General features: G+C 43.3%; 1 protein-coding gene across 15 annotated transcripts in view; it reads right to left on the bottom strand.

The window, feature by feature from the left end:
* The window catches only part of CLEC16A (C-type lectin domain containing 16A), a 204,653-nt gene that overhangs the window by 164,678 nt on the left and 13,227 nt on the right, over nucleotides 1-26,748 (bottom strand). For 8 of the 15 annotated variants that reach the window (XM_044978768.1, XM_044978769.1, XM_044978773.1 and 5 more), the window contains exons 1-4: nucleotides 19,515-19,712; nucleotides 3,567-3,695; nucleotides 2,373-2,506; nucleotides 690-838 (exon numbers count right to left, since the gene is read on the bottom strand). In XM_044978768.1, the coding sequence (XP_044834703.1) occupies nucleotides 690-838; nucleotides 2,373-2,506; nucleotides 3,567-3,695; nucleotides 19,515-19,594 (492 nt within the window). In that variant the 5' untranslated portion in view covers nucleotides 19,595-19,712. Of the gene's footprint in view, nucleotides 1-689; nucleotides 839-2,372; nucleotides 2,507-3,566; nucleotides 3,696-19,514; nucleotides 19,714-26,748 lie in introns of those variants that run through there. The other 7 variants (XM_044978771.1, XM_044978778.1, XM_044978780.1 and 4 more) reach the window with 2 other exon arrangements.

Below are 26,748 nucleotides of genomic sequence, written 5' to 3'. Positions count from 1 at the left end.
CTGGAGCACCATACCTATGTTTAAGGGTAGACCAGGCCTTCATTTCAGAGGTGGTAGTAGTGAATCAAGAAAGCTGGTTGTGGGCTGGGATTAGATGAGGTTATCCTCTACTGTTAATCAGTTTTGGACTACCAATGAATACTTCGCTGTGTATTTGTGGACTTTGCTGAAAAACTGCACATCTAAAATCTCACCGTCACTATTTTTTTTTTAAATGATACACACTAATAGTGTGCCAAGATATTATTTGCCGATGCAGTTAACAGTGGGAATTTAGACTTTATTTTATTACAGAAATAAGACATTGCACTCTAATTATTGCCTGTGCAAACAGTATAAAGCTTTTAACATCTGTTAATTTAATTAAGACCAGTATGAAGAGTGGGAAATACACGGAACAGACATTTCATAGCACAAAAAGATTTCCCCACACACTTGCTACTACACACAAAACCTGATTCTGAGATTCTTATTCAGGCACATTGTTACTACAATACAAGTCATTTTAAACTGCAAGACAATGGGGCAGGGGCAGTCCTCAGAAGAAGCTTGAGTTGAGATAGAGAAGTGCTAAGGCTCATGGGTGAGAGGAGTCTGTCTGGGATCCACCAAAGTTTTGGCCTTAAACTCACTTCTGTATATACTGTAGTTAATAAGGCTTTTTACTGTAAATTCTTCTAGACACTTACCTCATTGTAAAAAAAGTGTACAGTGTGATTGTTGAGTTTCAGGGAAAGCGTTTTCAGAAATGAGATATAATATGCCATGATCTCCTCATCAGAAAAGTCAAATTTGTGGACAATGATAGAATTTACATAGTTATTAGAGAGCAAATAATCTGAAATATAAAACCATATCACAAATCACCACAAAGGAAAATCATCATAAAATAAGTTTTATGTAGGCTTCATAGAATTTAATATTTCTTTATAATTGATGGATAATATTAAGGTTTATTTTTGAATTTTTTTATTTTAAATTTTCATAGTTGTGAAAACATATAGGTTAAGCATTTTTTGTTTTTAATCAATTTAAATTTTCACACTATGGAGGATGGCAGGGAGGAATCAGACAGTTTAATGACAGTAGACCCTGAGATTAAAAAGTTAACATTTCATAACCACTAAAACACAAATTGTCAACATCATGTGTCAAAACACATGAAGTAGATATCCTTAAATCTAAACTCTAAATTCTCAAGCAGCATTTTTCTTATTTTGCCCCCACAAATGTTGATCACCATCAACAGAAATGGGTTTTCTTTTAGGTTTTTGTTTGTTTGTTTGGGGGTGTAGGAGCCGACATTAAAATCAATGTTTACCAACACTTAGCAATACAAATCTAATCCTTCCAAGCCTAGTTTTATGGTTTTTTTATGATAGATAGATATAGCTGGACAATGAAAAGTGTTTTGTAAGCGCAACCTAGCTGTAATCAAGTCTACATTTGACAACTAAATACCCCTATTTTAAGTTTAACAATGCAAATGATTACTTCAATTAGCAGTAACACATAGAAGTCATCCTCATTAACGTCTTGCAAAAGGCTTGGCTCCCAAAGATAGGATTATAATGAGAACAGAACACACTTGTCTGCATTATGTTTCTTCTGTAAGCATGCTGTAACTAGTAATCAAATCTTAGGCATTACAAATCAAGTATTTATTTAAAATAGCATTTTTCCCTCCATATTATTTACCCTCAAAAGTTTATGCATGGACTCTCTCCTGGCCAATTTTGTTTCTCTTATTTAGCAACAATTTATTTTTTTCTCCCTTCATATGTTTCCAAAGGACCTTAAAATTAACATGATGTTTTGTTTGGATACCAACCCCTCTGATCACAGAACAGCTACAGCAAAAGGCTTTGTTAGCAAGTGTATGCTTCCATTGCTAGTTCTGCGACAATTAAGTAAATACATTTGAGACCCTAACTAATGAGTGATTTTCTACGGTTGTTAGTTTTTAAATTCCTCATTTGAGTATAAAATTTATAATCTACAACATACGCAATACAAATTTCACATTTCTTATTTTGTGCCTAGGTTATTTTAAAGAACCCCTTTAAAAAGATCACATATTAAATCATTCCAAATATTTTACTACTATTTGCTTTCAACTGTACAACCCAGAGGTTTTTGTACCAGTGACGAACCATTTTAGAGTGGAGTTTGCATTACAAATCCAATGCTGTTTAATTAAAAAATAAATTAATGATCTCACAGAGCTAGTTAGATGACTTGATTCCTAAAAATGTTCTTGCACGTTAGCTTTTAGAGTTAATAAAATGAAAAGCGCGCTTACACGGTGTGCTGAAGCTTTGATTTGTTTAATAATGAGAACTAAATGTTTAATAAAAGGAATGAGTCCTTACAGAGTGATGTCTCGTGACTAATATTTTCAAAGAGGATGTTCAAGGTCTGCAGCAGCTGTACACATACATAACGACCAGATTTCTGACGCAGGATGTTCAAGAAGAAAACAAACATGTTCTTCTCTAAGAAAAAGCTAGAAGATAAACGTAAAAGCATTACTGATTCATTCATTATTTTTTAAAAAAGATGAACTGTTGGTTTGACTGGGGAGCTTATTTTTTTAATAAGTTTGACAACTTTCATATTGTATAACTTTGTAATATTGCATTCATTTATCCCCAAAGAGTGCCTCTCTGTCAAAGATTAAACTAACAAGGATATTTGAAGCGCATTCAAATTAATTAATTAATAAACAAAAGGGATAGAGATCTAAGGGCTAGTCAGATATGTAATGTCCAACTGAACAGAAAAATAGGCTTCCTGACCCTACAGACTCATGAAAGCAGTTTTGTGGGAAAGGGTCTTTGACTGGAAATATTTTACTGGAATTTCCGAGAGCTTTAAAAAAAAAAAAAAAAATCACAAAAAGTGTCAGCTTGCCTTCTACTGTATTTTGTTGTCATTGAGGAGGGGGGAAAAAAATCAGAAAGAAAGGTCTGTTATGACGTTTACAGAGCATTATTAGGTGTATCGAGTCCAGACCTTAAAAAAGGTTGCTATACCGTATTTGCTGCCAAAGCTTACCATGGCATATGAACATCAAAATGGTACAATGAAACAGCTTTGAATTTGTCAGAATTTTTTAAAATAATGATTTATTCTTTCCTCTACATAATCTCTCATCCTACTGAGGATTCATATGTTACCTTTCTAGTAATAACAGTTATACGTACACACACCTTTGTAAAGCTGTCTTAAGAGCATCAACCATGAGCCACCATCTCTGTATGCAATTCCTCTTCCCACTCTACAATGAAGTGTGTTTAGGAACTCTACCAAGAATAGTTTGTTCAAGTATAAATTAAGAAACTTAAGGTAACTGATGACTCTCACAGTAGAGAAGCTAACCCCTATGGACAGCTGAATTATAGCTAGTGCACATTTGGTAGGAACCATAGTGCAAGGTTCACAATTCATCTCAGATAATACTCCATCTACAAATGCCAACCCCTCCCATATCAGCTGATCAACAATTTTGATTTAAATTTGTTAGTATTATTTTTTTTTAAACAACGAAGATGTAAAGCACTTACTCAAACACGGAGCTGTCATTCTGATCTCCCCATATAAGGATCTCAGTTATAGAACGAATAGTCTCCACTAACAGATTGCGGTTGTGATCCGTTACTGTGGTATTTTTGGTCAAAACATGATACATATACCTAAGAGAGGAGAAACATGTAATTAGGTACTATTGTTGTGTTTAACAATGTTGGGCTGTAATTTTCACAATCATTTTCAAATGTTCTCTATGAACCTATTTTCCCACAATTACTACTATATCCCAGGAAAGAAACTTGATTTTTTTCCCCTGATGTAATTGCTTCTGTTTATTTTAAAAATTACATTGGAGGTAGGGTGGAGCAATGAATAGGCAACAGTGAGAGGTAAACTAACTTCCTAGAATGATGACAAATGTACATAATAAAAATAATTAAATGTCAACAATGTGATCTTTTTGGAATTTGTTGTGTTTCTTAAGTGGGTACGAATAGCATGGGAAAAGGGAGAGAAGAAAAAGCAAAGTGGGTAAACATAGTTACGGAGTGCAAGGAGAGCTGTAAATACCCCGTAAGGTTCATTCTAGAAGGTTGCATGTAGAGTTAGCTGAAATACATACTGCATCATTACAGCCATGGAATTGCTGCATGGAATGCATCTTTGTTTGGATTCTTAATTGTTGATGCCAGTCAGGGATGTCTTGAATCCACCTGGCATGGAGCTGAGTTACCCAGACTTGGACCATGTATATTTAAACACTACTTTGAGAGGAGGTGGGTTGAAGGCTCAGTCTGAACCAAAGGGCTAGATTTTATGGCTGAAAACTCCAAATGTCTTAACCAGGCCAGATAGGAAACAACATGAGTGCCTGTACACAGCTGTAGTACCAATCTCATTTTACTTGGGTAAATACGTGAAAATAGAAGAAAAGCACAACGTAAGTTACGTTAGGGCAGTGGTCCCCAACCTTTCAGTGTGGCGGGTGCTAGACGACCAGCTGCTGAAATGCCACCAAGAAGCGGCGTCATCAAGAAGCGTTGTAGGCACCGCGTTGGGGACCACTGTGTTAGGGAAATTATGTTTGGAAGCCTGATAAGCATTATGTAGTTATAAAAGAGTTAAGCCACATTTTTTTCAGACTTGTAAGTATATTTATATATTTTCACACCTTTAAGTGCCAGAGTTATGTTGACTGAACTTTTAAGAGTAGAGCAGGCCCTAGCCCTGTCTCAAAGAGGACTAAAGCAAACTCCATTTATAAACTGTTAATGTATATCGGCAGGGTCCACACAAACAAACAGTTAGCCCTTGGAATACTAGTGCAAGGTAGAATCATACCCCAAGCTTGCCACGAACTAAAATGTTCATTTAGACAAGGAGACCCACATGTAATACTCTAGCTCAGGGATCGGCAACCTCTGGCACACGGCTCACCAGAGTAAGCACCTTGGCGGGCCAGGCCAGTTTGTTTACCTGCCACATCCCCAGGTTCGGCTGATTGCGGCTCCCACTGGCCGCAGTTCGCCGCTTCAGGCCAATGGGAGCGCCAGGATGCGGCAGCTAGCACATCCCTCATCCTGCGCCGCTTCCCGCAGCCTCCATTGGCCTGGAGCAGCGAACTATGGCCAGTGGGAGCTGCGATTGGCCAAACCTGTGGATGCGGTAGGTAAACAAACTGGCCCGCCAGGGTGCTTACCCTGGCGGGTCACGGGCCAGACGTTGCTGATCCCTGCTCTAGCTCACAGATGAGCCTATCCTGACCTTTCTACTCTCAACTATCTGCAGGAAAACAGCATATTTTATGCTGAGTCACCCTCACATTGTGAGCTGTGTCTACATTAGGAAATTTAAACACTGCTGAAAAATGGGTGTGTATTTTAAATGATGCAGAACATTGTCTAACTACTAGTGTAGACCAGAACACACTGTTCAGCACAGGGTCCAAGAGTTTCAAAATATGCCCAGCTCCAAAAGCCCTGCCAAACAACAACTGTCAAGTCATGATAAGAAAAGGAAAGTTTGAAAGTAATTAATACATTTTGCAGCTAAAATACAGTGGGAGCTATTCTCTTCAACCTCAGTTCTGTTGTATACCATTTAAAATCAATTATGTTGTCTGTTATTAGGACACAGCTTTACAAGATTCAGTCTGTCCTCCCAGGTAAGTACTTGCAGGGAATCCAAATGAGGAAAACTGAAATTTAGTATGATCCAATGTTAAAATACACATACTTACTCAGTTAACCATGTTTATCATAGCATGCCTAAGGATCGTCCCCAAGAATGGATACCATTACGCTTGGCACAGTAATAAACAATCCCTGCCTCTAAAAGTTTACCGTCTAAATAGACAAGGCCCAGACAGAGTAGGAGAAGGGGTGTTACAACCAGAGAGAACAGTGTGATGATAGCAAATGTTAGTTCCTCTTGGGTGAGAGGAGAGAGGGTTAGTTCAGAGGTAACTATCAACTGTGCAATATTTTACATATATTCAGCCCTGTTTATTTGAAGTAACCGTGAACCTGAACTATCATATGTACAGAGAAATGAATCTGTGCAAGTGGCTGCATTTATTAGAAATTAACTAAATTAAATTTCAGAAGATTTGGGGGCGGGGGGAAGAAGAGAGAATAAGTCCAATAATGCAATGCTGGTCAAAGTAAACAGTAGAAGCAGTCGTAAGATATTACTCAACTTTGCCCCCAAGCCACTATACATTGCAAAGCATTTCTGAGCTGTTTCCCAAAGGGTTACTGTCAGGGACTCGAACCCCGACAGCGAAGTTCGTTGTCTGACCGCAGAGAGACAGGCAACACCAGCAAGGTCCGATCAAAAGCTCTTTATTGACAAGTGCACGCGTCAATAGAGAACAGCCCGTATCCGAAGAGAACCAGCCGCCCTTTACAGCTTAGTACTAGCCTATATAGACAGTTTTATTATGTCATAGATCATTCACTTGAGCAACCCACCCCCTTTGTCTAACAACTAGAAATTAGACACCTTCTAATAGATACGCATGCCTAGTCTCTTCAGCATTAAATTGTTAATATCTCAACAAGCGCCAAAGGTTAGGAATGTGAGGGAGTTAAAACACACCGAACACTAAACCAGGGAATTAGAGTCAGAACCAGGGAATTAGAGTCAGAACTGTGAGATGCTTGTGTTTCTTATCAGTTCTTCAAACACTGTTTCTTAACACAACACAGCTGGTACCAGCCCCCTCACTCTTTCCCAGGGCTTTGTGAGACAATGCTGCTTCTCAGTATTTTCCACTCTGGGATTACCCAGAAACCTGTTAGCCTGACTTCAGTCAGGTTGGCATAACTGGTTTTGTGCTACATCTTTATTCAGGCCTAACATTACCAAAAACTAATTTTGTTTAGTACACAATGTGACAAATTGCAAAAAACTAAATTTGAAGACGTTTTAACATGATGCCATTGTGAATAGGGCTTTATATTCCTGGAAACTGATTACAAGTTTCCCAGTTGTTTGCCTGGTGAATTTTACTGGAAAACTCATTGTTGCTTGGGTTACCAAAAGAATAAGTATAAAATTAAGTGATGACAAGGTGAGGACCGGTCTACACTGGGAACTTACATTTCCATAGCTACTTCTTTAAGGGGTATGACAAATCCACACTCCCAAGAGACATAGCTATGCTGACCTAACCCCTCTAACCTTCTGCTGACCTCGCTACCACCTCAAGGAGGTGGATTACCCACACCAATGGGAGAACCCCTCCTGCCCCACTGTAGCAGTTCAAGTGTAGACATAACATAAGTCTGAGTGCATTTTCTTGGGTTTCAATGTCACTGCTGTTGTAATTAACTCTCCTGGTCTGTGAAGGGGCAGGTGCCTTTGTGGAAAGAAAACAGGTGTTTCTAGGTCTCAAGGCCAAAATTTACATTTATGATTAGATCTGCAGAAGAATAGGATCAAGGACTAATTAAATATTCCCTGACAAAAACTATGCTAAAGCTCAGTGTTACGTTTCATTAACATAAAGGTAAAAAACACGCAGGGATGTTGTGCAGATTAATTTTTATATCATATAATATTACATACAAGAAAGCTACTTTAAGAGAACATTATGGTTGCAATGTCAAACACTGAAAAGTTAGGAAATGCTGAATTAAAGTTGCCCATGCAGCCTTAATTCAGACACATTGTGTGTATGCATTATGGTCTTTAATTACATGATCACATACTGTTTTTACTACACGCAGGACCCCAATCTCATTCAGTCCATAGGAGGAGTGGTGCTCAGGGAATGAATTAGATATGAAGGACAAAAGGCTGATTCATATTAATTTATGGATACTATTTGTCACCAGGTCATGTGAAATGGTTATGTACATCTATACATCAGACTATGTACTCTATGTACAGGTGGTTTAGTTTACTAGCAGGGATGTTAGGAAGCAAGCAGGAAGGTAATACAATGGGTCCAGAAAGACACCACCGAGCACACACTCAGGAAGTTAAGAAACAATACCTGAACTATTCGCTGTGACGATCCTAATTCCATGTTCCAGCAAAAACTACACAGCTGTTTTGCTAAGGCTGGAGACTAAGATAAAAGGACACTAAACAGTTAAAAGGCCTTGCAAGAGAGGGGACAGTTGTCAGTGAGCTGGCCGGAAAGAACGGGCTGAGAGACATGCCCTATGGAGGAGATTTGAAGCAGCTGGGCCTCCCTAAGCTCCCAGGGGATGGCAAGCTTAAGATAGATAATTATGTATGAAGATAGTTTATTGTGTTACAAACCTCTTATGCTTTATTATTCCTACTGTTAAGATTAAACAAAACTTTGTTTTAAGAAAGCTGTCTGATCACAGCTACTGAAGGCAAGAATTGAAGGTGCTGAAGCCAGTCGGGTCTACCAAGTAGTCATGGTTGGTAAGTGGCAGGCTGCAGCCCAGATATGGGGTCTAAGAGGGATAATCGCAGGATACCACATGAGGATAAATGAAGCCAAGAGGCCTAAAAACAGAGAGTGCATTCAGACCAGAGGGGTGAAAGGTGCAGGTCACCCTGGAACAGAAACATCAAGGTTGTGTTATGCAAGTGGCTGTTATCTGTAGGACTCGGTTGTTTCAGAAGTTAGACAGCATGTAGGGAACAAAGCAGGGGGCTGCAAGATATGAAAGGATGGTCTCATGGTTTAGGCCAGGAGTGGGCAAACTTTTTGGCCGGAGGTCCACATTGGGGTTGCAAAACTGTATGGAGGGCCCCAAACAGCCTGGCCCCTGCCCCCTATCCAACCCCTCCCAATTCCCACCCCCTGACTGCCCCCCCTCAGAACTCCCAACCTAGCCAATCCCCCCACCCCCACTCCTTGTCCCCTAACTTCCTCCTCCCGGGACCCCCCCACCCCTAACCACCCCGTGGGGCCCCACCCCCTCTCCAACTCCCCTGCTCCCAGCCCCCTGACTTCCCCAATCCCTATCCACACCCCTACCCCCTGACAGGCCCCCTGGGACCCCACGCCTATCCATCTGCCCCATTCCCTGACCCCTACCCACACACCCACCCCCTGAGACTCCCATGCTTATCCAACCCCTCCTCCATGTTCCCCATCCCCGACCGCCCCCCAGAACCTCTGCTCCATCCAACTGCCCCCTGTCCCCTGAGACCCCCTACCCCTTATCCAAACCCCCACACACTCCCCGGCCCTTTACCATGCCGCTCAGAACAGCATGTCTGGTATCCGCGCCACCTGGCCGGAGCCAGACATGTTGCTGCGCTGCTCAGCAGGAGCGCGCAATCCCGTCGCCCAGAGTGCTGCCCGCGCAGTGGCGTAACTACAGGGGAGGGGGGACAGCAGGCAAGGGACCGGGGGCTACCCTCCCTGGACGGGAGCTCAAGGGCCAGGCAGGATGGTCCTGCGGGCTGGACATGGCCCACGGGCCATAGTTTGCCCACCTCTGGTTTAGGCAGTTGAATTCTACTGTGGAGAATTGTATTCTATTCCTATTTCTCCCACAGAATTCCTATGTGATGGGGGGCAAGTCATTTAAAATATTTTTTTACAAGTAGCCACCAAAGTTCCTCATTTTTTGGATGCCAAACTCAGACCCAAGATGTCAATTTGCAGGAGTACTGAGCACACTTCGGCAACAGAGGTCAACAAAAGCTGTGTAACAAACAAGTGAACTGCTATAAACTGCCAGGTACTCTGCAAGTACAGGCCACAGGCATCTCAAATTGGGCACCCAAAGTTAGTGAACACTTGACTTTAATTTCTGTGCCTTAGCTCAGAGCGGTATAGAGAAAATTAATTTATATTTAGAATCATAGACTTTAAGGTCAGAAAGGACCATTTGCAAACAACTCATGCTACAGTGATAAGCTCTATAGAAAAACATATGAAGAAATTAAAAATTCTGTATTCACAGCAGGGTTTGAATAATGTGTAGAAAACAAGGCCTAGGGCCATACAACAAAATATTGAATAGCTGATCATTCAGTGAGCACTATATGAGGAAGGAGACCAGTGGAAAAAATAGTCTGACTATGTAATTGAAGCAGAGGTCCTCAAACTGTGGGATGCCCCCCTAAGGGGGTGGGAGCAACATTCAGGGCGAGGGGGTACAGCTGGGGCCCAGGACAGTCCCCACAGGGGAGGTGGGGGGGGAGTGGGCGCCCCGCTGTGGCCCCACCTGCCAGCCCTGAGCCACGCTGTGGCCCTGCCTCTCGGACCCCTTACCCTGTTCACATCCCCCTGCCCGGCCCCTTTGCCCTATCCACATTCCCCCACCCAGAAACACGCTCCCGGCTTGGAGAGGGAGGGGAGCTGACAGAGTGAAGGGTGGGGGCATGAGGTAAAAAGTTTGAGCACCACTGAATTAAAGACTATCATATTGCTTATAGACCGGGGGGGGGGGGTGCGCAGAAATTAAGGCTCCACGGACAACCAAGTCACTCAAGCATATTCCAGGTCTTAATAGATTACAAGAATAAAGTTAATACTCTTTCAGAAAGAAACAGAGTCCATTTTTATCAGGGAAGTTGGGGTATATTTTTAACTACTAATTTTATATACTTCATTCACAAGGAGCATGGGCTTGTTTTCAAAAGCAAGATTTGGAAAACAAGAAGTCAAGAAACCCAGAAGAAAATGAGCTAGTCAGACTGATTTTCTTCCTTCTACATGCTGTAAGAAACCCAGCAGCACCACTCCTTTTCCTCATGACTGTGAACAAGGTGATTCATCTTTCACATCAGGACAGTACCCAGATTTTGTTTTACAGGTGGGTACCTCTCTCTGTTGCTGGACACTGAGCTTGGAACTGAAATACACAATTCAGTAGCAAAAAATGAAGCAAAATCTGCAGCTTTCTCTGCCCCTTCACAATGTCATCATTTTGGATTTCACAAGAAGATGGGAAAACTGAAAACGGTCAATGATTAGTAACACTTCTGTCTGTTTGCACCACTCCAGAAGCTCTTAACTCCTCCCCCACCTAGAAGCAGCAAACAAGCATGCTCTTACCTATATTTACTGGTGGTGCCAACAGTCTAGTATGTCTAGAGTGACCAGATGTCCTGATTTTATAGGGACAGTCCCGATTTTTGGGTCTTTTTCTTATATAGGCTCCTATTACCCCCCAGCCCCCGTCCTGATTTTTTACATTTGCTGTCTGGTCACCCTAAGTATGTCTGAAGTTGATTAGAGTCAGGGTGTCTTCATCAGCCTCACAAATCACAGTGTAGGCCGTACTACTCAAGGCCTTTCCCTTTCTCAGGGACGGTTGGTAACACCATTACGGTCCCAGTCACTCAGGCCTAGACGTCATCTCCAACTATGACCTCTCTAGACCCATTCCCAAATCTTGCCACTTTTCCCTCCATAACATTGCAAAGATCCAACCTGTTCTGTCTGCATCACTAAAACTTTTCCCAACTCTTAATTCTTGTCTTGACTACTCTAGCCTCCTCATCGGTGGCCTGCCTGTCACCTCTACTCTATACATACTGTTCCTATGAACATACTGTTCCTGACCTGTTCTGATCATGTCATCCCCACTTTCCAGCACTGCTTCAGTTTCAGGCCTCTTGTCCAAACTTCTTGGTCCCTTCCTAACTTACTATTCTTGTACCTTACCACGACACCCTCAAACCTTCATCATCTATTTCCCCCCACAAAATACAGTACAGAAATGTTTATTGAACACTTCTGCCTTTTCTGCATTATTGATAATTCTACCATTTCCATCCAGTAGTAGGCTAATACCATTGTTAGGATTCTTTTTGTTCCTAACCTATTTTAAAAACTCTTCCTTGTTGTCCTTAACTTTACTGAACACAAATTTCTCTTTGCTCCCCTTATCAATTTTCTACGATTCCCAGTTTCTGATTTATATTAAATTACTATCAACTTCCCCTTTCTTCCATTTGTTATATTTTTATTTTGTTTAGTTTTTTAGCTGCCTTCACTTCCCTTTAAACCAGGGCAGGTTTTTTTAAACCAATATGGCCTTCTTTCTTGATTGTTGGACTTTTTTGGCATCTAGTAAAGTGTTCTTAAACAATTCTCAATCATTCTGATTAAGTTCTTCCTTCCAGATGATTTGGCTCAATTCTTTTCAGATTTGTGAAATTGGCCATTTTAAAGCACCAAGTATATACATCACTGTTCTGGTCTTTACTCTATTTACACATTATAAATGTGATTATGTCATGATCGCCTGTACCTAAGTTGCCATTAATTTTTAGTTCTGTGATCAGGTCATCTTTATCTGTCAAGACAAGGTCTAATATAGAATTCCCCTATGCTGGATGCAACACTGAGGTAGGAAATTGTCATCTATAATATTTAGAAATTCCAAGAATGTTTTAGTACTGGCAGCGTGAGATCTCCAGCATATGTCTCTCCAGTTGAAGTATCCCATGATCACACAGCTTTTTTCCTATACATTATAGATTGGTGCACAATACAGTCATCCTGTTCCCTAGTGTGGTCTGTAGCAGACAACACCTAATAGCCCATCCTGTGCCTTATCTCTTAGGATACTGATCTATCAGCATTCAAGATCATTTTCTTCCAAGTTGTTGGTGACTCAGAAACAGACAATGCCATTTTCAACAGTATCACTCTCCCTCCTTCTTAAATAGGTTACAATCATTGATTTTACCATTCCAGTCATGGGAATCATTCCACCAGGTTTCAGTAACACCATGTGGAATGCTTTCCCTTAATTAGTCCAAAAAACAACTATTCATGCCTGTTTCAAATCCTTCCTCAAGATCCAACTTCTACCATGTCTAAGTTAACTAACAATGATGAAGCAGGAGGCCAGTGGGGGTTAGTTTTTCTTTAATATTTTAAAACTAAAAATAACTGAAGCCATTTAGCTGTGCATATGACTAATTTATTAAATCTGGTGTTGCTCTCACCATTACCCTCATTCTCCTTCCTCCATTCCCTCTATTTGTATATTATGTCTGCTTATATCTGGTCTTAAACTAGAGTTCATGCTCTTCAGGACAGGGACTGTCTTACTACATGTTTACAAAGCACTCAATATAATGGGCTCTTGACCTTGACTGGAGCTTCCAGGCACTACCATTAAAAAAAAACAAAAAACCAAAGTAGTCCACATCACAAAACAAAAGCTGGCATAGTACAGACCCCACATCCCTCAAATCTCAGCAAAGTGGCCAAGAAAAACTGGGCCACCAAATGAGTCCTTTGACTCCTAGAAATGGCGTTTCCAGATCAAAGATGAGTCACAGACATGTCTGTCTGAGGAACAGTACATTATTGCTGTCTACACCGTACTTGTCTGGAAAATACGTCTAGAACCCTTATGAGCCCTAAACTTTTTTTAAAAAGTAAGGAAAAGAATCAAGCTCTTAGTTACAGGTCTAATCCACCTATCCATAGAAGTCGATGGGAGCTGAATCAGGTCACATGTTGGTAAGTATGCATAAAAATAAGCTGTTTCGCTACGTGCTGTTCAGGGTAGGAAACGGGGCTTACTTTACTATTATATAGTGCCTAACACACTGACACCACCAGAAATAAACTGTATACTTGGCTCAAATAATAAATTCACATTCTTGATTATATGAAGTATAATTCATTGAGAAGTTTCTCTAGAAAACAAAACTAGAGGGTATAGGTTCTCTTCTGATAGAATTTAGCATTTTAGAAAAAGAAATGGGAAAGCACTGCACAGCAGTGAAAACACCCATGGAAAGGTAAGGTGGCAGGGATGTTCCACACCCATATGCCGTGCTGCCTTGTTGGAGACTCATTTTCATAGAAGGATTAAAGGGAAGACAGTAGGCTTTACTCTGAAGGATACCCTACACAACAGCAGTTCTCAAACTTTTGGGGCTCAAGACCCATTTGTAAATGTGTATGGCCTGTCGCAACCCAGTAAATAGTCTGGGGGTGGAAGCCCTGGGGTGGTTTTTGTTGGATCCAGCACTCAGCCCACATTGGTGGCTCCTGCGCTAGGCTCCCTGCTCTGGGCACTGGTACCTCCAGAGTGGCAGCGCCACTCAGGTTTGGCCCTGCCCCCCTGACTGGACCAAATTTGTGAGTGTGGAGTTGTGACCTGGCTCATGGGGTGTAGTGCCACTAACTCAAATTTGGCTTACCCAGATTCCTGTCATCACAATGGCTGGGCCAAACCTGAGTGGCACTGAGTTGCAGTGCAGGGAATCAAGCCCAGTCAGCACTGTGGGACAGGACCCACAGGACCCTTTGAAACATTCTGGCCACCCAATTTTGGGTCCCACCCCACAGGTTGAGAAATCCTGCCCTACAACACAAAACAGGAAACACAACTGCTATAAACACAGCAGAAAATAGAAAGTTAGATCACAGATCTGTACATGGGACCAATTTGCATAAATGACTGAACAAAAACATGCTAGCATTATAACATATGCACTGTTCACTATCAACCTGTTAATTAAACAAAACCCAATATCCCACCCTACCTTTTCTCCAAGTTTTATTTTCAAAGTTCTAGATATCACCACTGAATGTTGCTTTCAGGTTTAAGTTACAACCTAATCCAAACAGGAAGCATATTACAGAATGACTATAAACAGACTGTTAATCATATCTGTGTTCTCCTCCAACTCAAATGGGGCAAGCAAAATAAACTATATTTAGAGACACCTTTCAGTGCATGATCTCAAAGCAATTTACAATAATTAAGCTTCAGAACATTGCTGTTGATCAGGGAACCTATTTTACAGCTTAGTAAACTGACACACAGATGAGTCACCCACTTCTCATTAAGTTGCACAGCCTGCAAGTCCCAGCTCCCCCTCCCCTGCTTTAGGCTGGGGGGAGAAGGGATAGCTCATTGGTTTGAGCATGAGACTGCTAAACCCAGGATTGAGAGTCAATCGTTGAGGGAGCCATTTAGGGATCTGGGGCAAAAATCTGTCTGGGGATTGGGCCTGCTTTGAGCAGGGGGTTGGACTAGATGACCTCCTGAGGTCCCTTCCAACCCTGATATTCTATGAATTCTATAAGAATTGCAGTCAGGATGTAACGTTTTGAAAGATTTTTTTATGTTCTAAAATGGAGCTGTCACAAATAGTTATGTACAATTGTTTGCTTATGATGCATCTCCCAATATATCAACATGAAAAAGGTGAAACAAAGCCTGTTTGTGTCTTTGAACCCATCAAGATTGCAAACCATCTTGGCAGTTAAGAAATTAGGGGCTTTTTTAAACTATGCATGAGTCATGCTCATGAAAATACAGTACAACCTTATGAGTACTGCCAAGAGCTAAGTATACTACAGCACAGCAAGATGTAAGGTAACATTTTGCCACACAACTCTACCAATGCTCTTCAGTCCTGACCTGCAACATCCATTTCATGCCTACATCTCTCTTCAGAAGAGAGTGCTGATCATGTCAAACTGTGCTATAGATTAGTGATGTTGATAACATACATGCAGCAATAGTTACTTAGTGCCTGTTTATTCCAGTTTAAAAATAGGAAGATGCACAGAATATATAACACCACCAATGGCACTAAATATGCTTACCAATTAAGGATTTGCAAATCCTTACTCATGAGAGGAATCCCTCTGACTTCAGTGAGACTTACTATGGGGCAAAGACTATTCACATGAGTAAAGATTATCAGGATCAGGCTCTAATACGGTGGGTGATGAGTGCCAAGAACTGAGTCCTTCTTCTCAGTGTATGGTATGATTGCCAGAAACAGTAAATGTGATCAGTTTGGTAAACATCACTAGCTCAAGATGTTGTAGCCTGGTTAACTAATCCAAATAAACTAATTTCAGAAGTCATTTAGCAGCTCATCAATTGTAATTTAGAACATTTTACAAGAATGAATGGATAGCTCATATATGACACTCACTTCCTGTTCCTGATATGACAGGTCACATTATAATTTCCTGAAGTATTTCAGGAGTCTTCTGTTCAAAAGAAATTGAAATGTATGTTTTAGATGAACTATCATGGTACTGTATTGTTTAATACATCCATCACCATAGTATCTGAGTATAATCAAAATCACAAAGCAAACATTCTGTCACAAAGACAATTGCCTCCCTGTTTGTCTTGTAAAGGGGTAAGGGAGTGTGTCAAGTATATTTTCATCATCTTCAGAGATATTATTGGGGGAAGCTAATGTAAAAAGTACTTCAGAACAACAGGTAATTCCAGTATACAGTGCATGGTCATTTCAAAGCCATGGACAAGATGCTGGGAAACCTTAATTTCTGATACCTCCAAAGTTTATCCATCTAAAATATTATGTATAAAGAGAGAAAGGCATCAGGATAATGAAGTGACAGCTTCACTTTTCATGATGATGCTTGCTAAAATGATACCTACACTGAGAGAAAATACTAAGATGGAAAGAGGTAGGCCAGGAGAATTTGTCATTTTTCTTGTTAGAATATGTAATTAATATTAGTTAGTCTTGAAAAATCCAGTCACCTATTCATCACTGGCAAGTAGAAAGCTGCTCCTGGCAAATAAGGAAACAAAAGCCATCAATTACAGCAACAAGGTAAGTAAGGTTTATGGATCAACTTCTGTTGGTGAAGAGACAAGCTTTCGAACTTACACAGAGCTCTTTCTCAGGTCTGGGAAAGGTACTCAGAGCATCACAGCTAAAATACAAGGTGGAGCAGATTGTTTAGCATAAGTAAACATATTCTAAGGTGTGGTCGACAGTAGAAAATGAGGTTGATTTAACTATGTTGGTCAAGATATGAAAAATCTACACCCCTGAGTAGCATAGTTAAGCCTACCTAAACCTGATTTAGGGTATGGCTACACTTACAAATCTGCAGCGCTGGTAGTTGCAGCACTGGTCATCCAGCTGTGCAGGGCCAGCGCTGGTGTGTGGCCACACTCACAGCTACCAGCGCTGGTGTGTGGCCACATTTGCAGCATTTACAGTGCTGTTGGGAGTGATGCATTATGGGCAGCTATCCCAGCGTTCAACGTGCTTTTCAAAAGAGGGGGGTGGGGCGCAGTGTGACAGGGAGCGGGCGAGAGAGAGAGGGAGTGGATTTTTGGAGCCAACACTGTGTTAGCTTCCTGACTTGAAAAATCAGAACATGTTCCCGATCCCTTACCCTTAACTCTTAACTGCAAACAGCCTGCAGTCAACAGACTCCCTCTCTCCCCTCTGCCCCGTTTCTGTCAAGCAAACACTCACTCCCTGCCTGCCTCATTATCTCATTTGATTGTTCACAGATTGATCACAGCAAACAGGAGCTGTGTTTGTAGATAAGCAGCTCCGGGATAACAAAACAAAGAGTAATTTATAAAAGCATTCTGGGATATCTGCTAATACCCTGGAGGCCAATAACAGCGCTGGTGTGTGGCCACACTTGATGACCAGCGCTGCAGCACCAGCGCTGCAATCTTTATTCCCCATGCTGAGCCAGGTGTATGGCCAGCGCTGCAGCCAGGGAGTTGCAGCGCTGGATGTGCCCTGCAGGTGTGGACACTTACTAATTGCAGCGCTGGAAAGCCTCCACCAGCACTGCAACTCGCAAGTGTAGCCATACCCTTAGACAGCACTAGATTGACAGAAGAATTCTGCCATTGTCCTAGCTACTGCCTGTTGAGGTGGATTACCTAACCCCTCCCATCAGCATAGGTAGCATCTACATTCAAGTGCTACAGCAGTAGCATTTCAAGTGTAGACAAGCCATTCAAGGTGAAGTGGCACATTAACACCCCTGCAGTCATAGGGTAAAATTGGGAGTAAAAAGCCATACATCCTGTGAGGAAAAGCTTTGTGTAGCTAGAAAGCTTGTCTCTGTCACCAATAGAAGTTACTTCAATAAAAGATATTACCTCATCCCCTTGTCCTTCTAATATTCTGGGAACAATACAGCTATAATAAACACTGCAACAATTACAGCTACACATAAGCTTTCATTTTCAAACCATTCTAGGCTGTTCTGTTGCAATGAAAACTTTTCAGAAGTGAACTGAAGCAGTGTTGTATCTCAATCTACCAAAATCAACTCAGTTACTGCTTTTGTGGCTTTCCCAAACTGTCCAGACTGTGAAATTAGCAAGGCTATTCAATTTCAATGCTTTTTTCAGAACCAGGTGGAAGCAACAAAAATAAGTCAATTTCATTCCCTCATGACTGGGGAAAATTTGAGCTATAGTAGAGTCCAGCACCTGAATTATTCAATAGGGAGATGAACCTTAACCTCACTGGTTTTCTTACAGCAGCCAGGGGTCTGGAGAAGAAGTAAAGAACATCCTTCACATACACACACTCTTACTTCCCCCAGGATCGAGGGTCATTGTGGAAGAAGAAAACTATTTCCCCTTTCCAACAGAAAGTTACAGTGCAAAGACTTCATATTCCTTAGACAGCCCCTGGTCAGAGAGTAATACCTAAAAAATAGTTCCCATGCAAGATTCCCAGCACCTGGTAATCGGGACTGAGGCCTATAACCAGAGCACCGGCCTCTGGGCTGTGCTGAAAGACCCTCCTTCCTGCCTCCTCACCAGTAGGTTTAGTTCTCTGGCTAGTAGGTGATATTTTCAAACCCTCTGTATTACTTGTAGTGCAACTTTGGAGCACTCTCTCACCACTTCCATGACCCAGTTAACCGTATCTCCCCTATCTCTACAGTGCTGGTACTCATCTAAGGTTACCACCTTTTAGACTTTGTTCTACAGAACAAGCTTGCATCTGAAGAAGTGGGTATTCACCCACGAAAGCTCATGCTGCAAAACGTCTGTTAGTCTATAAGGTGCCACAGGATTCTTTGCTGCTTCTACAGAACAAGCTTATTGCATTATAAAATCGTAGCTTTGTCTTCTCATGCTGTGCCACTACATCACCACCCTGTAGATACTTAGGAACATCCAATCACCTGCAAGGCAAAATCAGAACTGGGTTGGGGGGGGAAGAGAGGGAGAAATGTATATGACCTAATTAGCACTTGTGAGGACTCAAGAGGACTGTAAGCAATATAATTACATGAACATTCACAGAGAGACGTAAGACAATGAGGGAACATCCTTGGTCCATGTTTACAATCGCAGCCCTGAGTGAAACTCCTCCAGTCGTCATCCCTCTTCCACAGCCACACGACCCACTCAAACCCCTGAAGGCCTTGTCAGCACCTGAGTCTGGAGCCCTCCATTGCAGCCTCCTCCAGGCCTCCTCAGTCTCCCAGTCCACGCACCCCAACCCCACCAGCGAGGTCCCAGCGCCCGAGACCCGCTTGCCATAGAGCCACACGGGTCCCTTCTGCCCCAGCGAAGCCCTGAGCTCACTCTCGCTGAGTCCGAGCAACCCCCCTGCAGCCCGAGCTCCCCCAGCCGCACCCCAACACCACGGACCTGAGCCCCACCTCGGTCCCACGGGGTCTCCGACCCCCCCCCCCGCCCCCGTTACCTCCTTGGCCCCGACGCCCCCACCGACGCCCCCGACACACAGGCTCCGCCTCACGCCCCCCGCCAGACACACGCACTTACTTGAGATGGTCCAAGGAGTGGATGCTGCGGGCGGCCTTACCGTGCCCACCGCCCACCCAGCTGCGGGAGCGGCCGAACATGCTGGCGGCGAGGCGGAGGAGGAGCGGGGGGCGGAGGGCCGCGGGCTCTAGCCGTCCATCTCCCCGAGCGCCCGGCTGTGAGGCAGCCCAGCGACCTCTGACACTTACAAACCCGGCTGGCCAGCCGGCCCAGCCGTCAGCGACAGGACAAGCAAAGGCGCATGCGCGCGCATGGCGCGCTGGGAAATGCAGTCTCCTTGCCCCCCTTCCCTGTGACGCCCAGGAGGCGGCGGACTACAACTCCCAGCCTGCACCTCGCAGGTCTTCCGCTGCTGGTTGTGAACCGGGTTGGTGAGAGCTCAGCTGGGGCGGGACAGGGTCAGGTTTGGGAGAGTCAAGGTGCAAGTAGGGCGGCAAGAGACTGTTAGCGGGTACGGGAAAGACTTGGGGCTGGGCTGCGCGCTACTCTGAAGGAGCAGAGCCCTAGGGGGGGGGCATTCATTCCTTAAATGGCTTTAACAGCACACGCAGGGCCATCCTTACCCATACACAAACTACACAGCTGCATAGGGTACCAGGAAGTTTGGAGCACCAAATTGCCCCAAATTTCCTGGTGCTCTATGCATCAGTGTGCTGCTCCAGTGGCCAGCCCGATCCCCCGGCTGGCTGAGATGGCCAGGGAAAGCTGCCCCCACTCCTGCCCCATGCCCACTCCACCCCTTCCCCATAGCCCCTGCCCTGCCTCTTCCCACCCCCACTCCACTCCATCCTGCCTTTTCCTACCCCTGCTCTGCTCCAGCCCTGCCCCCACTCCGTCCCTTGAGCTACATCCCGGGGGTCTGCAGCAGGGGTCTGCACTCATGGGGCAGCAGGAAGTGGAGCAACCTGGCCCCAGCCCACTCTGCGCTGCCGGTGAGTGCTGGGAGGCAGTTTCCCCCTGCCCCCAAAGTCCCAAGGCTGGGAGCTAGGGGAGCAGAGCGGAACAGGCTGGGGCCAGGTCACTCCATTTCCCATCGCCCCATGAGTGCAGAGTCGGGCCCGCCCTGCAACCACAGGGCAACAGGACGTGGAGCAACCCAGGCCCAATCTGCTCCACCGGCTCATGCTGGGGGGCGGTTTCCCCCCACTCTCCAAGCCTGAAGCCTGCTTCTGCCCCCCACAGACCTTGGGTACAGCCACCCCTCGCAGAGGCCTGGAGATGCCCACCCACCCCACCCCCCGCAGTGGAGGCCTGGGGATGCGTAGGGCACCACAATGCTAGCACCCTTAGCACAATACATGTGCTAACAAACTTAAACGAAGGTTTGTTAGCATATATATCGTGCTGTTACATTGGTCAGGAGTCCTCAAGAGGGGCAGGGTGGCCTGGACGGAAGGTGTTTAAACAGTGTTTTTTATTCTGTTTCTCCCCATTGGTCTGAATTATCCATGACATCCATACTGCATCACATCAACTCCAAATCATTAGAGGAATGCCTCTGCTTGCACTGACCAGAGAATATTTGGATTCTGATGTCAGCCCAGTTCTGCAGCCTTACAGGAATCAGGTGTTGTCCCCAGTGTACATAGAATTTTTTTTTGCAGCCAAACTAGTCTAACATGCATTTTGTTAACTGGAATTGGAGCAGCAAAACAAAGAAAACAAATGCCTCATTTTCCAGCTTTGTAGAGGAGAGAACTATAAGTGAAGATTATAATACCGGACACTGACGGCCTTAAACCAGCTGCCTCAGGAATCTGCCAAGAACTTTGCTGAAAATATGTCCCTCATATTAGCAATGGAGCTAAAACTTATCACACATCTGCCCACCTTTATTCAAATAAAGTTCCTTCTGATCTGACAGCTCAGGCATTATCAGTTTCATCCACAATAATTTACAAATTTAGAACCTAATCCTGTAAACTTGTAATCATTTGATCAATCCCACTGAAGACAATGGGACTATTTGCATGACTATGGACCACTTTTGTGGCCTGGTAAGAGTTTCAGGAGTCTGTTCCTATAAAGGAGAAATGCAGTGTTTGGGTACAATACCATAAAGCAGTTTAGGATAGAGTTCTTCTTAAAAATTGTCTTTTAATAAGTTATACATATGCAGAAATGGCTCCTCACCCAACTCCCATATTCCATATAAACAGACTGAATACTACATATCTGGAGGGAAAGTGAGTAGTTAAGCATGTTGATGTTTGTATATACAAAGAGGGTTGTAAGAGGGACTCAGGGTGGGGAGGAGTCACATGAAGGGTCATGTGGGGAGGTCACATGCCCAGGGGTGGCTCTAGGTATTTTGCTGCCCCAAGCATGGCAGGCAGGCTGCCTTCGGCGGCTTGCCTGCGGGAGGTCCCCGATCCCACAGATTCAGCGGCAGCCTGCAGGAGGTCCGCCGAAGCCGCGGGACCAGCGGACCCTCCGCAGGTATGCCGCTGAAGGCAACCTGCCTGCTGCCCTCGCGGCGACTAGCAGAGCGCCCCCCGTGGCTTGCCACTCCAGGCACACGCTTGGCGTGCTGGTGCCTGGAGCCGCCCCTGCACGTGCCCTCTCCCCTTGTATCCCTTCCATGACTGCAGTACTGGCAAGAAATGATTTCTACTTGCACCACTGGAGGGAGTGAAGGGTGCAGGGGGAGAGATGAGGAGTAGAGTGGGTTTGGTGAGGCGACGCCCCTCCAGCATGGGTTAGCAGAAATGGCAGGAGGGCTCACGTTTGGGGAGACACCGTTTGTAGGGAGCCACAGTTTTGGGAAAGAGGGCTGGCTTTGTCCCAGGCTATGGGGAGAAAGCAAGCATGGTTTTCATCTACACTGCTTCATCCTCTGCTTTGCCAGGGAGTGCACATCATGACAAAAGAAAATCCAAAAATCCACAGCCCTTAATATAAACAATCTAACCCCTGCTACTGTATGAGAAATAAAACCTGTCAGTTATATACGACTTTACATCAGTGATCTCAAAGCACTTTACACAGGAGGTTACTATCATTATTCTTATTTTACAAATGGGATAGATGAGGCACAGAGAGGTGAAGTGACTTGTCCAAGGACCCTTAGCAGGCTAGTAGCAGAGCCAGGAATATAATCCAGGTCTCATGAATCCCAGTCTAATGCACTATTCAGTAGACTACACTGCCTCTGCATAGCTTTGAACTGTGTCCTCCCATGGTATTACAAATGGAAAAATGAGAAAGGGACCAGCTAACTGAGTACATATGGGGTCTTAGTTTCTTATTTTTACTCTGTGGTGGATGTGACACAAGTAGTAATTCTATAAAATGAAAACAATTCTCTCCAGAATTCATCAGCAACATCCCCTTATGAAGTCAAGTATTTCCCCTGTTCTTTCCGGTCTACGTTTCCAGTTTTCAAAGAGAAGGTATAATTCTCCGTATAAGCCTAGTTTCCTCTGACTATTCTATTTTGGGAGTGTTTCTCTTCTTTTAAAGGAAAACAAAGGCTCTGGTCCTGCAAATGTACCCGAGCTTTACTTTACACACGTGTTTCAGTGGGACTAAATGTGCATAAAGTTAAACACATACTTAAGCACTTCCAGGATAGGAGCCTAAATGATCATAACCCATGTCTGACTTGCTACTGTTCACTTTAATGCCCTCTCCTGTTAGGGACAAAATAAACTGAAGATTTGGAATACACCCAACACCCAGCAAGATCCTATAGAGCAAATGATGTTTTGAATGTCTCTTTTTCCTCTCATTTCCCCTCCCTCATTTTAGTAGCTATTTGTTGCCTGAGCTTAGATCTAGCTATACCATCCACAAACATTCCATTCAATGGGAAAAATCTGTAAAAAAGATTTCATAGAATCATAGAATATTAGGGTTGGAAGAGACCCCAGGAGATCATCTAGTCCAACCCCCTGCTCAAAGCAGGACCAACCCCAACTAAATCATCCTAGCCAGGACTTTGTCAAGCCAAGCCTTAAAAACCTCCAAGGATGGAGATTCCACCACCTCCCTAGGTAACCCATTCCAGGGCTTCACCACCCTCCTAGTGAAATAGTTGTTCCTAATATCCAGCTTAGACCTCCCCCAACTTGAGACCATTGCTCCTTGTTCTGACATCTGCCACCACTGAGAACAGCCTAGCTCCATCCTCCTTGGAACCCCATTTCAGATAGTTGAAGGCTGCTATCAAATCCCCCCTCACTCTTCTCTTCTGCAGACTAAATAACACCAGTTCCCTCAGACTCTCCTCATAAGTCATGTGTCCCAGCCCCCTAATAATTTTAATTACCCTCTGCTGGACTCTCTCCAATTTGTCCACATCCTTTCTGTAGTGGGGGGCCCAAGACTGGATGCAATACTCCAGATGTGGCCTCACCAATGCTGAATAGAGGGGAATAATCACTTCCCTCGATCCGCTGGCAATGCTCCTACTAATGCAGCCCAATATGCCATTAGTCTTCTTGGCAACAAGAGCACACTGCTGACTCATATCCAGCTTCTAGTCCACTGTAATCCCCAGGTCCTTTTTTGCAGAACTGCCACTTAGCCAGTCAGTCCCCAGCCTGTAGTAGCTTTCTATCCACCTTATAGTCCATTCATCCAATCCATACTTTTTTAACTTGCTGGTAAGAATACTGTGGGAGACCGTATCAAAAGCTTTGCTAAAGTCAAGATATATCACATCCACCACTTTCCCCATATCCACAGAGTCAGTTATCTCATCATAGAAGGCAGTCAGGTTGGTCAGGCATGATTTGCCCCTGCCATTTATTTTGGTTTATTACAAAACAAAACATTTTTAGCAGAAAGTTCTTCCTAAGGAACAACATTGTAATATTTCATTCATGCAGCTTCCTTATGTACCAAGTTCTGATCTAAGAGTTTAGCCTGTTGCCATGACACCTCAGTGTGTTAGCCTTTCAAATGAAGCAGTGTTAGGCTGGGTCAGTTAAAGGGTGGGGGAAGAACTAGATGCTTCAAAGAAATGGGGTTGGTAATTGTTTCCTGCTGAGACCTTGTCCATACTCAAAGTTACACCAGTTTAAAATTAATCTGGTTTATAAATAAGTTTAGGTAAACAAAAAACAGAGTTATCATGATCATGTTCCTATTACGCTTCTGGCGTTTAGGGCAGAGATGAAGCTCCTCCACTCCTGTCTGTTTCTGGCAAATCTTTCAATGGTTCCCCAGCTGTGCCCCAGGTTTTTCAGCTCGGATTCCACAGCTCTTTGCCATGTTGTTTTCAGGCAGCCTTGTTTTTGCTTGCCTTCAGGTGTCCATCTTATTGCTACTCTGATGATGGAATCAGTTTCCATCTGAAGCACATGGCCAATCCATCTCCAACGTCTCCTGGTAATGATGGTGCTCTGATCCTCTTGGCTGCACTGTGTCAATAGATCTTGGTTTGAGATTGTTCTGGGCCAAAAGATATGGAGGATTTTTCTGAGGTAGGTTGTATGGAATGAAGACAGTTTGGACATGTCATATTGTCTCATTCCCCAGCATTCTGCACTATAAAGTAGTGTTGAAGTACACAGCTCTGATAAATCTTGAGTTTGGTTTCGGTGTTGTATTTTGATGATTTCCATACCGTATTTATGCTCCTGAAGGTGTTCCTGGCTTTATTGATTTTGTTTCGGATGTCCTGGCTTGTTTCACTGTCCTGGCTGATGGTGCTGCCCAAGTATGTGAATGTTTCTACATTGGTGATAACATCATCCTCTATCTGTACTGGTGATGGTGAGGCAATATTAAAGGGCATGATATCTGTCTTATTGTGGTTGATTTTCAGTCCAATTTGCTGTCTGAATGCATTGAGTCAAGTTGTTTTTTCTTGTATATGGTGTTGGGTATGTGATAGGAGAGGACATCATCTGCAAAGTCCAGGTCTTCAAGGGATGAGAAGAGTGCCCATTTAATGCCTCTTTGCATGTCTTCTGTTGTATGTCGCATTACCCAGTCGATGGCAATGTTGAAGAGGATTGCAGACATGATACACCTCTGACGGACTCCTGTTTTGACTTCAAAACTGAGCGCACTGTGATCAACACTGCATATAATGTTGAAATAGAAGCTTTTGATGACGTTGATTATACAGAAAGGAATTCCATATGTCCATAGAATGCGCCATAGGATGGTCCCATGAATGCTATCAAAAGCCTTCTCAAAGTCTATGAAAAGTCTATGAAATTTATGTAGAGTGGCTGTTGCCATTCTAAGCACTGTTCTATTATGTTTTGTACAATGAAGATCTGGTCTGTGCATCCACGCCCTTTCTGAAAACCAGCTTGCTCTTTTCTGAGAATGCTATCAAAAAACAGAGCGGACATTATTAATTCAGTTCAAACCTGTTTTATATTGATGTAGCTCAATAAGGAACTGATCTGAGATAAATCAAAATCATCAGGTTTAAATCAAGCGAAGAGTTTCCACATAGGGGTTGGTATTGGTTTCACTAAATCAGTTTAAAATCACATCCTTAATTATGTTTTGAATATAGACAAGGACTTGGTCAGTATTACATAAATGCCCAGCATAATGTTAAGGGCCCTTTGCTGCTATAGGTGCCATTGGCAGACATAATGTTAAAATAGAATTATTGATCACTACTGATAATAAGATACCATAGCACTTTTCACAAGTGTATGGGCCCTGGTTTACTAGCCAAATTCCAACTCAAGTAATTCCATTTTACTTACCCAGTTGTTTCAGCCCTAAGCTGTTGTGCATTGTTGCGTACTGTTAAAAAGAGGCCAAATTCCTTCCCAGAGTGGTTGCTTTAGTCATGGGTATTTAATTCCTAAATATTGGTTATCTATCTCACAGTGAAATGTGCTATAAAAGTGCACCACAGTATTTTATTATTAATGCCTTTGACATCAGGGGAACCAACAGTTCTGATAATCACATAGCATTTAAAAGGCTCTCAGATTCTGATGCCAGAAGGTGATCAGATAAAGTAAAAGGAATTGGAATAACCCACTATAAACCAGCAATATAATATAAAAGCTCCTAACCATTTCTAATCTCTCTTTCTCCCCAAACCCCATCTCAACCTATTGGCTAGTACTAGAGAAGAAGTGCTTGTGATAACTAGGAGCACAGAATGGCCTCAAGAACCAAGTGTATATATGTTCTTAAGGACAACGTTATTGTAAAGTTGCTGGAAAGGGAACCAAGGTGTAATCGTGTGGCTGTTCCAAACAACGAAGCAACATCTAAACAAATAAATATTGTTGCTGAGCCTTTACTA

Source organism: Mauremys mutica, chromosome 11 (genome assembly GCF_020497125.1).
Source record: "Mauremys mutica isolate MM-2020 ecotype Southern chromosome 11, ASM2049712v1, whole genome shotgun sequence".
NCBI lineage: Eukaryota > Metazoa > Chordata > Testudines > Geoemydidae > Mauremys > Mauremys mutica.
This window is presented reverse-complemented; position numbering and strand designations above follow the sequence as displayed.